Here is a 13710-nt window from a genome sequence, read left to right as displayed (position 1 = left end):
CCTGGATCACTGCGCCGCGCTGATGCGCTGGTCAGGAGACCTTCCCGTGAACGGCCAGAGAGAAAGCAAGCATAGGCTGGATTCAGAGAGACAGCATTGGTGGGAGGCTCCTGGATCACTGCACCGCGCTTGCGTGCTGGCCAGGAGACCTTCCCATGAACGGCCAGAGAGAAAGCAAGCATAAGCTGGATTCAGAGAGACAGCATTGGTGGGAGGCTCCTGGATCACTGCACCGCGCTGGCGTGCTGACCAGGAGACCTTCCCATGAACAGCCAGAGAGAAAGCCAGCATAAGCTGGATTCAGAGAGACAGCATTGGTGGGAGGCTCCTGGATCACTGCGCCGTGCTGGCGTGCTGACCAGGAGACCTTCCCATGAACGGCCAGAGAGAAAGCGAGCATAAGCTGGATTCAGAGCAACCGCATTGGTGGGAGGCTCCTGGATCACTGCGCCGCGCTTGCGTGCTGGCCAGGAGACCTTCCCATGAACGGCCAGAGAGAAAGCAAGCATAAGCTGGATTCAGAGCGACAGCATTGGTGGTAGGCTCCTGGATCACTGCGCCGTGCTGATGCGTGGGCAGGAGACCTTCCCATGAACGGCCAGAGAGAAAGCCAGCATAAGCTGGATTCAGAGCAACATCATTGGTGGTAGGCTCCTGGGTCATTGTGACGCGCTGATGTGCTGGTCAGGAGACCTTCCCATGAACAGCCAGAGAGAAAGCGAGCATAAGCTGGATTCAGAGCGACAGCATTGGTGGGAGGCTCCTGGATCACTGCGCCGTGCTGGTGTGCTGACCAGGACACCTTCCCATGAACGGCCAGAGAGAAAGCGAGCATAAGCTGGATTCAGAGAGACAGCATTGGTGGGAGGCTCCTGGATCACTGCGCCGCGCTTGCGTGCTGGCCAGGAGACCTTCCCATGAACGGCCAGAGAGAAAGCAAGCATAAGCTGGATTCAGAGCGACAGCATTGGTGGGAGGCTCCTGGATCACTGCACCGCGCTGGCGTGCTGACCAGGAGACCTTCCCATGAACGGCCAGAGAGAAAGCGAGCATAAGCTGGATTCAGAGCAACCGCATTGGTGGGAGGCTCCTGGATCACTGCGCCGCGCTTGCGTGCTGACCAGGAGACCTTCCCATGAACGGCCAGAGAGAAAGCAAGCATAAGCTGGATTCAGAGAGACAGCATTGGTGGGAGGCTCCTGGATCACTGCACTGCGCTGGCGTGCTGACCAGGAGACCTTCCCATGAACGGCCTGAGAGAAAGCGAGCATAAGCTGGATTCAGAGAGACAACATTGGTGGGAGGCTCCTGGATCACTGCGCCGCGCTTGCGTGCTGACCAGGAGACCTTCCCATGAACGGCCAGAGAGAAAGCGAGCATAAGCTGGATTCAGAGCGACAGCATTGGTGGGAGGCTCCTGGATCACTGCGCCGCGCTTGCGTGCTGGCCAGGAGACCTTCCCATGAACGGCCAGAGAGAAAGCAAGCATAAGCTGGATTCAGAGCGACAGCATTGGTGGTAGGCTCCTGGATCACTGCGCCGCGCTGATGCGCTGGTCAGGAGACCTTCCCATGAACGGCCAGAGAGAAAGCAAGCATAGGCTGGATTCAGAGAGACAGCATTGGTGGGAGGCTCCTGGATCACTGCACCGCGCTTGCGTGCTGGCCAGGAGACCTTCCCATGAACGGCCAGAGAGAAAGCAAGCATAAGCTGGATTCAGAGAGACAGCATTGGTGGGAGGCTCCTGGATCACTGCACCGCGCTGGCGTGCTGACCAGGAGACCTTCCCATGAACAGCCAGAGAGAAAGCCAGCATAAGCTGGATTCAGAGAGACAGCATTGGTGGGAGGCTCCTGGATCACTGCGCCGTGCTGGCGTGCTGACCAGGAGACCTTCCCATGAACGGCCAGAGAGAAAGCGAGCATAAGCTGGATTCAGAGCAACCGCATTGGTGGGAGGCTCCTGGATCACTGCGCCGCGCTTGCGTGCTGGCCAGGAGACCTTCCCATGAACGGCGAGAGAGAAAGCAAGCATAAGCTGGATTCAGAGAGACAGCATTGGTGGGAGGCTCCTGGATCACTGCGCCGCGCTGGCACACTGACCACGAAGGCCCTGTTTGAGGTTTAACATCCTTCAACTGTATTTCAGTTGTATCAGAACAGCATTTCTTTCTACAAGCCTGCATGGTCTCAGTGGTTATTAGTCAGTGTTTTAATGCTGCCTCACTGGAATACCATGCCAAAGACACCAACTTTGCCACTAACTCCTTTCAACCATAATTAACTCACATTACAATGGTAGGTATTGGTTGGATTGGACAATTTCAGGGCCTCAGGAAAGTTATAATTTTGTCAATGTACACAGTGTAATGCCTCCAGAATATGTCTGAATAAACACCTTGCTAACATGCCAAACGGTTGAAGAACTAAAGTACCGTAATTCTTCAACCCCTTTTGCAAGGTGGTGTTTCAAGCATATTCTGACAGCATTATTCTGTGTAAACTGATAAAATTACACTTTTTGTGATGCCATGAAATTGGTCAATCCAACCAATGTAGTTTTGTCAACAAAAACAAATCATAAATGTGCATAAATAACACTGAAAGTTGTTCCTTCATATATGAAAGGTTGGAAAATTAGGGTAGTTCAGAAATGGTTAAAAGTGAACACAGCTCCCATCAGGCATACTGCAAATGTCAGAGTGTATTTCAGATATCTGTACAAGAAACATTACACAGCCAATGGGTTTAAACATATATCTAGGGGCTGACTGCTCATAACGTTTTATATTTAACATATTATTTTTTCATATTGAACAACCAGGATTTTTAAATTTGTTTATGTTTAACAGATGCACTGTTGAAAATGGAAGAGACAGGATGTTCAAATGTGTTCACATTTGTTATCTATCCACATTCAATAAAAGAGCATTCAAATTCGTTCACATTCAACACAGGAGCTTGCAAACATGTTCACATTAAAGAGATGGACTCCTCTGTTCGAATTAAACAAACCAGCTGTTCAAATATATTCATTTGTCAGATTGTCTGTTCAAATGTGTTCACATTTATCAAACAGCCTGTTCAAATTTGTTCACATTTATCAAATACATGTAATCTGTTCAACACAATCTCTACACATTTTATTTATCAGGCTGTTCAAATTTCTGCACATTTTATTAATCAGGCTGTTCAAACCTGTTCACATTTATCAGGCTGTTCAAATGTGTTCACATTTATCAGGCTGTTCAATCTGTTCACATTTATCAGGCTGTTCAAATCTGTTCACATTTTATTCATCAGGCTGTTCACATTTATCAGGCTGTTCAAATCTGTTCACATTTTATTTATCAGGCTGTTCACATGTATCAGGCTGTTCAAATCTGTTCACATTTTATTTATCAGGCTGTTCACATGTATCAGGCTGTTCAAATCTGTTCACATTTTATTTATCAGGCTGTTCACATGTATCAGGCTGTTCAATCTGTTCACATTTATCAGGCTGTTCAAATCTGTTCACATTTTATTTATCAGGCTGTTCACATTTATCAGGCTGTTCAAATCTGTTCACATTTTATTTATCAGGCTGTTCACATGTATCAGGCTGTTCAAATCTGTTCACATTTTATTTATCAGGCTGTTCACATGTATCAAGCTGTTCAAATCTGTTCACATTTATTAGACAGACTCTTCCATTCATATTTAACAATCTACTGTTCAAATATGTTCATACACAATTAACGGCATTTCAACCAAATCTCACAATTACAGCTCTTCTGCACATTTCAGAAAGACTGCTGTTCACCTTTGAAAGTCACTCTTCATTGAATTACGCTCACATCCTTCATCACATCTCTTGCCAGGATCACTCCTCACGGAAACATTGATATCTTGTACAAAAACACTGTTCTTTCTGCCCCACTCTCAGATAGGTCCAGGTGTGGGGGCAGGGACGTTCATCAGCGGGGAGTCTAACTTCTCAGGCTGGTCCTGAACACTAGGCTGAAAGGCTGCCACTTTTTCCGCCAGGGCCTTGTATGTCTGATGAACAGCTTCACTATGCTGAAACAGACACAAGGGAGATAAATCAGCATGCTCTTATCACACAGTTATCTCCCCATACAGTCCACATGTGAAAGCCAGTTACTGTAAATCTTCAACCACTAAAGCACTTTTCCAGAGAAATTTATGCTTCCAATTATTATTAAAATGATGCTAAAAATGATTTGTTTGTGTTGATGCAAGATTCATTAAAGTGTGGGAATTATTTTTCTACACCCCATAGTTCTCTCAGAATGTTTGAAAAATTGGTTGCAATGGTGGTTGAAAAGAAGTTTACAAAAATTTCAGAAGGAATTCTTTATTCTTCTATGATTAAAACTTTGTGCATGATTTATTCATTTATTTATTTGATTTGTGTTACATGCAGTGGTCAAGAATATTTCATGGATACCACGGCGAAGAGCATTATGGTAGGAAAACGGGTAGAGCCCAGGGGTAAACCCATGACCATCTGCGGGTTGCTAGTAGACCTTTCCACGTACAGAGAGGAAGCCAGCATAGGCTGGGCTGGAACTCACAAGCGACTACATTGATGAGAGGCTCCTGGGTCATTGCACCATGCTGGCACACTAACCACCTCGGCAATGGAGACCTCTTTTGAACATGAACGTGGCAAGATGCATATAATATGCCAATGATCTTAAACTTGTTTTCAGTTTTCATCTAGTAACAAGAACTAAATGTCAGAAAATAAGTAAATACAGCTGCAATTCACAGAGCAGTAACGGTGCAAAATATTGGTCAAGTTTACAGAAAATTCTGAAGTAAATGCAACACTACGTGAAAAATGCCCGTGTTTTCCATATCTACAGTCATTCATAAATATTGTGCTATATTGTGCTCCAGTTCTATACACTGCCAGGCACATTTTGTGGGGCAGCTGCCCTTTATCCTGTGTATGGTAAGATCTTCTGTTTGACCAAGGATGAAGAAAATCAAACACAGAAAACCCTAGGTAACGCAAAACCCCATTTTGTCTGGCCCAACCTAATGTCCAATGGAGATCCTACATGTCTTTTACACTCCAACAACAACAACAAAGACGGAGCACTGATTGGGTAATACCGACACACAGACATTTTAGCTTGTTGATGCACTATAAATTTCTGCACTGTTACGTTGCACCTAGTTAAAACATATCATAATTTTGTCTGTTTTGAATAGGACTGAAAAATTTTTAGCCAGTGTTTATACTTTCTATCCCGCTGGAGGTTACCAAGGTAACAAAATGCTATGACTTCACTTCCAGCAAGCACAGCTCAAAAAAAAAAAAAAAAAAAAAAGGTGGACATTGTAGGTAGATTGTTTGATTTGTTGATATACAAGAAAAGTGCGAGCTGCATGTGGTGGTATGGCCACACAAAAGTTACGGGATATATATTTCTGAGGTTGAAGTTGACCTATTTACCACATAAATAGTAAGGAAAATCAACTGCGTCACGTAACCTGTAAATCCACATGGTAATCAACCTCATTCAAGGAAAGGTATGTACTGCCAAAAAGAAATACCTTTCATACTTGTCTTAAGGTTGGTCTCACTGTGTTGTAATTATTTTTCCACTGACTCCACTACAAGACCACTTTAACATTGGACATAAATAAGAAACAGTATACAGGCTTAAGTTCTACGAGACTACCCTCCACTAACCTCTGTCCCCGGCTCAATGGCGTCCATGATAACCCGGATCCGTAGGTTGGGCACTTTGGTGTAGACATGCCACAACAGACGGAGGAGATGGCGTCTGACGCTCTCACGAGATATAGACGGCTGAAATGTGGAATAGTGAACATAATAGTATTTATTCATTTATTTATTTGATTGGTGTTTTATGCCGTACTCAAGAATATTTCACTTATACGACAGTGGCCAGCATTATGGTGGGAGGAAACCGGGCAACAGTCCGGGGGAAAACCCACGACCATCTGCAGGTTGCTGACAGACCAAACATAATAGTAAGTTTCTGGTTTCACAAGACAGGCATGAAATACAAGTCAGCTGAATACAATGCCAGACTGCTGATGTCCACTGTGCTCAATTTCCTCCATTAGTCGACGAATTCATTTGTTAGATTGGTGCTGAATGTTAAATGCATGCAATGACTTTAGAAAATTACTTATGTGGCCATATTCAGTTTATGGGTGGAGGAAATCTCAAAGTACAAAACCGTGGCACCCCTTTGGCAACTAACAGACAAATTTTTGCACATTTCCTACAGATTGTCACCTGCAGAGCGAGCTCAAGGTGTGTACATGCACCCTACTGGTGCAAAGTGAACTCAAATATTAAATATTTCTGTAAGGCAGGATGGATACATGGCCTCACATCTGTCAGAAGCATTCTTTTAAAAAATGAAATATGCAAAAATTTGAAAAATCAAAGACTGTCTTCTAAAAAATGAAATGTTGTATTAATTAATCTGTACTTTAAATTTAAGACGTCACTGGTAGATTCATTTCATGGCACGTCCTTGGATATATTTAAACCATTTCAGAGCTTCTAAAAATCAGTTGAGTGGCTGGGGGGGGGGGGGGGGGGGGTTGTTACTGAGGAACACATGTACATGTACTTACCAAGTTAAAAAGCATAAAGATTTATAATGTTCCTATTCATGAACTGTAGGACTTAAACTAACTGCTTAGCCTAGATGTCAGTACAATTTTATAATGTGCACAGAAACAGCTTAAAATGGCTGAGAATGCGTTTACAAGTATACACAAAATCTGTGCCCTCCAGACCCCTGGCTATTTTGGTCCCTTTTTACCTCACTGCACTGAGTGAAAATTTTTCCAAAAATTGAATTAAGGACTGTACAAAAATTCCTGGCTTTATCCCACACTGTAAAACCCCCTGGACAGCCTCATGATGGTCACAGTTTACTGCATGAAGGCCCCTGAGAGCAGTAGACACTGTATGGTAAATAGACATGTAGCTGGTTCTGAGCCATGGATTAAACACCTATGGAGAAGCCCAACTAACTGAAAGACAAGCATTGTCACAGGTTCTAGTCCTTGCAAGATTTAGCCATTCGTAACGATGTAACTCCAAACAGGTTCCTCTTGAAACAATGCTACGCAACATAAAGTTTATTTTGCTGTTTACAGGTGAGCCAACACTAAGAAAAGTAAAGCAGGAGTAAAAACAAAATTGAAATTTGATCTTTTGATTTCATCTGATCTTGATAATTTTATGACTTTCCTGTTTTCAGGGCTTTCTGATCATGTCAATATGTCTTCAGCAGGAATAAATTGCTGAGACTGTTGAAATTTCCGACAAATTAGAAGACTTTAAAAGTTCTGTTTTCGACACTGAAAACTGATTTATTCTGCTTGTAAAAGAACAATTTAAATTGGTGCAGCCTTACTCTAATTTCAGTTTCTTGTGGAAAAAAAAGAAAAATTAAATACCGAAATTCCTACTCTTCTCTCTACACACAAGGACAGCCCACCAGGTGTATTCAAGATGTACGTACCAAGATGAAGTCATCAAACACTGCGATGCACAAGTCCTCCTGCGTGAAATCCTCCGCCATGCTGATCAGGTATGATACGAGCGAGTGGAGGAAGGTATCCTCGTATGCACGGTCATTCTCGCAGTGCAGCAGCGCTGGGATGATCTGCACCGCCGCGATGCGATCCCGCTGGCGTGTCACCTGAAGCGCATAGTACATGGCGACCAGACTGGATATACCGCTGATCTTGATGAAAGTGGCGAACAATTCTGACGGCTGTATTGGAGTGAAGATGGTGGGTTTTTCCTCTTGTGTCCTCAGAATCAGGCTTCGGTACTGGTCGTCAACCATCATGCTCGAGATCAAGGGAAGATATTTGGTGATCAGCAGCGATTCCTATAACAACATCAGCATCTATGTGCATGTTTGTTTGTTTGTTTGTTTGTTTAAAGGGTTTTAAAGTGCTTTTAATATGTCAGTTACATCACCATGGGGTCTTCATGCTAGCTGGAGGAAACCTGAAGATCCTGGAGTTAACCACTGGCATTTAGCATGTAACTGGCAAACTTTTTCACATGTAGGAATGTATCCTTACTGGGATAATATTTTATCTACGGCCTAAAAAAAAAAAGACTGAAAAGGTCTGCATAACATCTACATGTACCTACACGTCATAGGAAATGACAAATGCTGGGTGATCTTGTACATGTACTTCTATCATCCAGAGACTGTCTACAAATAAAAACTCGGTCTTCAGTCAGTTTGTAAATGTGAGCAGAGGGAAGACAGCCTTACCAGTTTTGGTTCCTTAAACACCTGGCTGTCAATCATATCCCAGGCCTGCAGACCCAGTAGTAACATCCTCAGCAACAGCACAATGTCAACATTCTCCTACAACAGAAAAGTCAACCATTCTTATTATTAATTATAAATACAGCACTTGTGCATGGATTCGACTGTTTTTTGATGGGAGGTTTCAAAAAAAATAAACTTACACAAAACGATCAAAATCAGACATAAAATCTCAGCAGGGCAGATGAACACAAACTGCTATCCCTCACCTTGGCATGGGGCTATATAATAGTTTCTACTTACCCTAAATGACTGTAGGGTAAGTAGACCATTCTGTCCATTACTAACTTGCCCATTTTTCCTCATTCTGAGAGTTCTGTCGCCTCAAGGTTTTCGGAGGTTTGCTGGGTACATGGGATGATATTCTACTGGAAAATTGTAAGTCTCAGCACCAACAATAATATTTTGTGATAATTATATGCCTCTAAAAACAAAAACTCTTTTGTGGACAAAATTTTTAGTTCATTTATGGTATATCTAAGTAAATAAACACTCAAAAAGAGCAGAGCTCAAGACCAAGGTCAGAGGCTCGGTATTAGCTTAAAAGAAAACACAAGAAATAATTTAACCTTTGTGACTGTCCCCACAATTTTGTCTGAGGCGCTTGGTATATGTAATTATAAATCCATGTTAAATCTGGAGTTCTTATGAAGAGCATGATACGCCATACTGGAGAAGATTGAATGGAAGGTAGATCCGTCGTTCGTACCACACATGCTGTACACTCATTCAGTCTACGTGTGTTTGGCAGAAAGGCAGAGCAAGGCACAACAAAATGAAATAAAAAAATGCCACTGTGAAGTCAAACTTGATAAGAAGGTGGTGGTTCAGATTTGCTTACAATGTGGTTTAAACTGCTACATATGGGTTATACAACATCAAACAAAGAGGTCTACTGATCAGAGCGTCTGCCTCGAAGTTGTGGTCAAACCCTGGTCAGGTCATACCAAAGTATTTTAACAAAAATGGTACTTGTAACTGCATCGCTTGGTGCTCAGCACTGAGACGTTAGAGCAAGGAAAGAGGACTGCTTGGCCCGGTGTCAGGAAAATGTGACAGGGTGATTGGTCATGTCTGGTGTCTTCAGCATGATACTTCAGTGGCGGCAGCACTTAGACAGCACGGACTCGCCCTGCCGCAAGAAGACACAGTATATATACACACACCTAATGAATCCTAGTCATCATGTGACTGAAAAATTGTGAAGTACAACATAAAACTCGGCGCATACATACACACAAAACTAAAAATTTTAACTTTCAGTGGGATACAAACATGTACATTCTATTAAAACATACATTTGATCAAATGTTGTCTTTTTTTTCTCAAAGCTCAAGACTTACCCTTGGCATTGTCTCTGTGTTGATACATTGCTGAAGGCATCTCATCAGGGACACACACACAGTGTTGATGGCAAACGGATCACACAGTATCATTGACAGGTCCCTGGTGACACATCATAAGCAACAATGTAAGCAGAAAATCATGTTCCTCATCTACATGCTTATTACAACGTGTACAAAACACAGATAAATCAGAAAACTATTCAGTGTAACAAATGAACAGTTCAGGCGAGAAAGCAGATAAATAGCCTTCATAACAAAATATTAAAACTTAGGATTGATTTATTTTGCATAAAATTTGCTTTACCAACTTCATAATAATTAATTTTTTTACACCTATTCTTATTGCTGGAGGTGGATGATTTGATCATCGCAGGACAGTCTGTAAAGGGAGGTAATTATGCTTGTTTTCAAGCAGTGCAGAAATTAGTCCTCAGGAATAGATTTTTGGGCAGGAAATTATTTGGGCAGAAAACAAAAGACCATGGCCAAAATATAGGTTTTTTAAGCTGATTTGAATTGTTGGATGCAAAACAATCAAAAAAAATTTTTTTTTTTTAATTTCGCCTGTCAGATTTTTGTCCTTTTAATCAGAAAATGACACCTTGTAAAGACCACTGCAAAGATGGGCCATCCTTTAAAATTCCATCATAAAAAATAGGGTAGATTGGTAGGTATCGTGATGGCCAGCAAAGTGGACAACCTACCCAAGGACTTGCTCCTGTCCTCTCTTGATGCCATCGAGGAAGCCCTGAAGTTCCCGTGACCTCTTACTATCAACGAACCTCTCGCGGATACATGCATCCACGCACCAGGTAAACTTGTGACAGGGGTCTACAGAGCAGATGTCATGTATCTCCAGATCGTGTAATGCCATGAGCAGCTCAGCGCGCAGGGTGCAGTAGTGCGTGTTGCGCGTACGCAAAAACAGTGTCCTCAGGAACTGCAGAACCATGTCATACAGTTTCACGTTGCGCCCAATCATGTGAACAAGTTTCTGCACCACCTCACCCTGTCGCCTCATTTTTGGAGACGGCAGAAAAAATGTCAGCTGACTTTCTTCATGACTGTACAGGATTGTCTCTTTCTCTTTGATGTACAGTGTCAACAGAGGTGAGACTTCGTCCCCAAATAAGGCCTGGTTGTCTTGCCAGATCTGACGCTTCACTTCTGTTGAAGCCTCGGTGTAAAGTTCGCGATTCTCCAAAATCTGTTGGAGATATTCGTCCTTGATTTTGGGCAGGTGTTTTAGAATGCACATGACTACAGGACGCAGGGCTTTCACTTTGATGACGGGGAAACTTTTCTCCAACAGTCCTTCGAGTTTCTCTAGTTTATTAGGGTCATCTTTGCTCGCCAAATCGGTGATTCGCTGCAGAAGCTTTTCTCGTAGCTCTTCCATTACCGATTGGTGAAAATCAAGCCGCTTGACTCCGTGAAGGTCCAAAAACGGCAGAGCTGGTTTGAGAGAGGGTAGTAAGATTCCATTCTCATGCTGAAATTCCTCAATGGCAGCTAGTGGGTCTGAGCAGTTTGTCAGTGCTTCACGGAGAAAGTCACCTCCTGGGATTCCCAGGGCATCCAATCCTGACATTTTAGACTTTTCAAGCCAAGCGCTGTCAGCTCATCTGGGGCATCTGCAATGAACAAAATTCATTAGAATACGATGTGACAGGTGGCCAGGTTAGTTCAGTTCAGCTAAACTACATGTGTGACTCACCTCCAAGTGTAATAAATGAGCCAGAGTTAAAACAATTCCTTCACTTTCAGTCTCTCACAGACAAAAAGTTTAGAAGAATGCATTTTGCATTAAAGTCAGCTCTAAAGTAGAACAAAGCTAAGCTGGACGTTCCTTCCGTTATGTCCAGCTTCACTCATATAGACTTCCACACAGACAATTTCACTAAAAAAAAAAACAGCTCAAACTCTATCTTATTTTGTTATCCACCAATTCCCTAAAATGCCCGAAATTTAATATGTCAAAGTCAGCAGTGGTAACCATATTTCAACAGTAATGCAGCCGTTTAAACTTTTGAATCGGGCAACTCAAACCAACATCTGCCACCTTTGGAATTCAACTTCAGGCATTGTGATGGGTCAAGAAAATTTTATCCTACCCAACATTGTCTTTAAGAATTGCATGCCCTGTAAACAGAATATTTGGTGGGATAAAATTTTCTCGGCTCATCACCCTGTCCGAAGCTGAAATCCAAACATGGCGCGCATTGGATTGAGTTGTCTGATTTGAAAATTTAAACAGCTGGATTACTGTTGGTTTACCAGTGTTGGCTTTGACATGTTACATTTCCAATATTTAAGGGAATCAGTAGATAGCTAAAATAAGGTGGGCTTTGAGCTGTTTTTTCTTTTAGTTAAATAGTCTGCGTGGAAATCTATACGAGCAAAGCTGCTGGGCATTACGGCAGAAACATTCAGCTTAGCTTTGGGCTACTCTAAAGACGCCAAACAAGCAAATTCCCATCTGGTAAGATGAAAAGAAATGAAGTATGTTTCTAATCTGCGTGATGCTATAGGTCCCATAAAGGCAAATTTGGGCAAAAATGTTAGAAAGTGTTGTAATAGAGAACGGAGGGAGGCCCATGACCACCATGTACTATGTACTCCTGGCCTAAATTGAAAGGTGCGGGAACGAACTTCCAGCTTTGAACCAAGTAGCATTTGCGATAGGCCTAATGGTTAAGTAAACGTCGGAGCAGTTGAGGCTAATTTAGCGTGTACAAAACGTTCGGTTTTACGCTTTGCCTATTTCATACTATGTATAATGTTTGATTAAATATTCTGCTTTCATGATCCCGTGAATGATTTGTCACAGAGTGGCTTTTCCATACAAACATTTACGTACAAAGTCAACATCTTCCTCGCCGAAATTCATTTTATCCTTGTCGTTGTTGGTATTTTCTCACTGAACGCAATGTGACTTTCAGCATCGAAGAGTGGAGCAAAGGGAGGTAAGTAAGTGGTCCTGTGAGGAATATAACTGTGAGGAATATAAGCGGAGGTTTGCGGGACGGATGGCGGATGAGAGGTGGCGTTATTGAGTTATAATCAATGTGGAGCAATTTTGTACACTTTGGCGCTTGAATTCTGATGTCATCAACCAGAAAACAGGCAACAAGTCTCATTCATAAATTAGACCATGAAGGTAGAATAATCTAGAGTATATAGATCGACCTACACGCTGCATCGCACAAGTAGATGCTTTGTATCCCAGTTACACCAAGACGACCAAGACCAACACGTGCAAGTAGTTGACTGTAACTACCATGACTACACACGTTGAAGACTGTATGAAAAGAAATGGTAAAAACGACAATTGTGGTTTTAAGCGAAATGAAAAAGGTTATGCCAATGGAAGAAGAAAAAAAAAGGTAATTTTTTTTGGACATATTTAATATTTTTTAATAACCCTCAATTTTAAGCATATTTTCCGTCATTGATTGAAATGTTTGGAAATGTCACCATCGATGGTCTGGTTCCGTTTAGCACACCCTTCCCCCCCCCCCCCCCCAGTTTTGATTACTATCACTGTTTATCTAAGGACTGCAGGCTATTTAGACAGCGGTAGGCCTACGTGTAGGCTTAATTATTGCCAGACTGGAGGATTGCGCCTAATAGAAAACAGTAGTTTACGGTCATTTTTGCAAACTGAGAAGCAAGCCGAGAAAGTAAAATTTTACATGTGGGGATACATTTCAAACTACATATATAAGGAAATGAAAACAAAACGTTCCATGTATTCTTGAATTACACACAATAACCATTGCAAAAGTTATAAAGCCTAAAACGGAAATAGGTAAAACGTTTAAGAGCTGTTCATCTATCTTCCATTAGTTACAAATAAAACTGCATACCTTGATGAGCAGCATTTGCATGTTCATGCAGAGTCTGGCTGTATTTGCATGTTTATGCAAAGTCTCGCTGTATTTGCATGTTCATGCAAAGTCTCGCTGTTTTGTGTCCTCGGATCACAACTCAAATACTGTT

At 42.4% G+C, this 13710-nt stretch overlaps 1 protein-coding gene across 1 annotated transcript; it reads right to left on the bottom strand.

Moving 5' to 3' along the window:
- Positions 1-3606: 3606 nt before the first annotated feature.
- On the bottom strand, positions 3607-12601 carry LOC135480542 (negative elongation factor B-like). Its single transcript, XM_064760395.1, has 7 exons — positions 12569-12601; positions 10413-11342; positions 9706-9808; positions 8306-8401; positions 7532-7906; positions 5710-5829; positions 3607-4061 (listed from the first exon to the last, which is right to left on the bottom strand). Exons 2-7 carry the CDS (start codon positions 11297-11299, stop codon positions 3924-3926), a joined length of 1719 nt encoding a protein of 572 aa, XP_064616465.1. The 5' UTR covers positions 11300-11342; positions 12569-12601; the 3' UTR covers positions 3607-3923.
- Between the last annotated feature and the right edge of the window lie 1109 nt (positions 12602-13710).

The sequence above is a fragment of the Liolophura sinensis genome, chromosome 13 (genome assembly GCF_032854445.1).
Source record: "Liolophura sinensis isolate JHLJ2023 chromosome 13, CUHK_Ljap_v2, whole genome shotgun sequence".
NCBI lineage: Eukaryota > Metazoa > Mollusca > Polyplacophora > Chitonida > Chitonidae > Liolophura > Liolophura sinensis.
The sequence above is the reverse complement of the archived record's forward strand: the minus strand, read 5'-3'. Positions and strand labels throughout refer to the sequence as shown.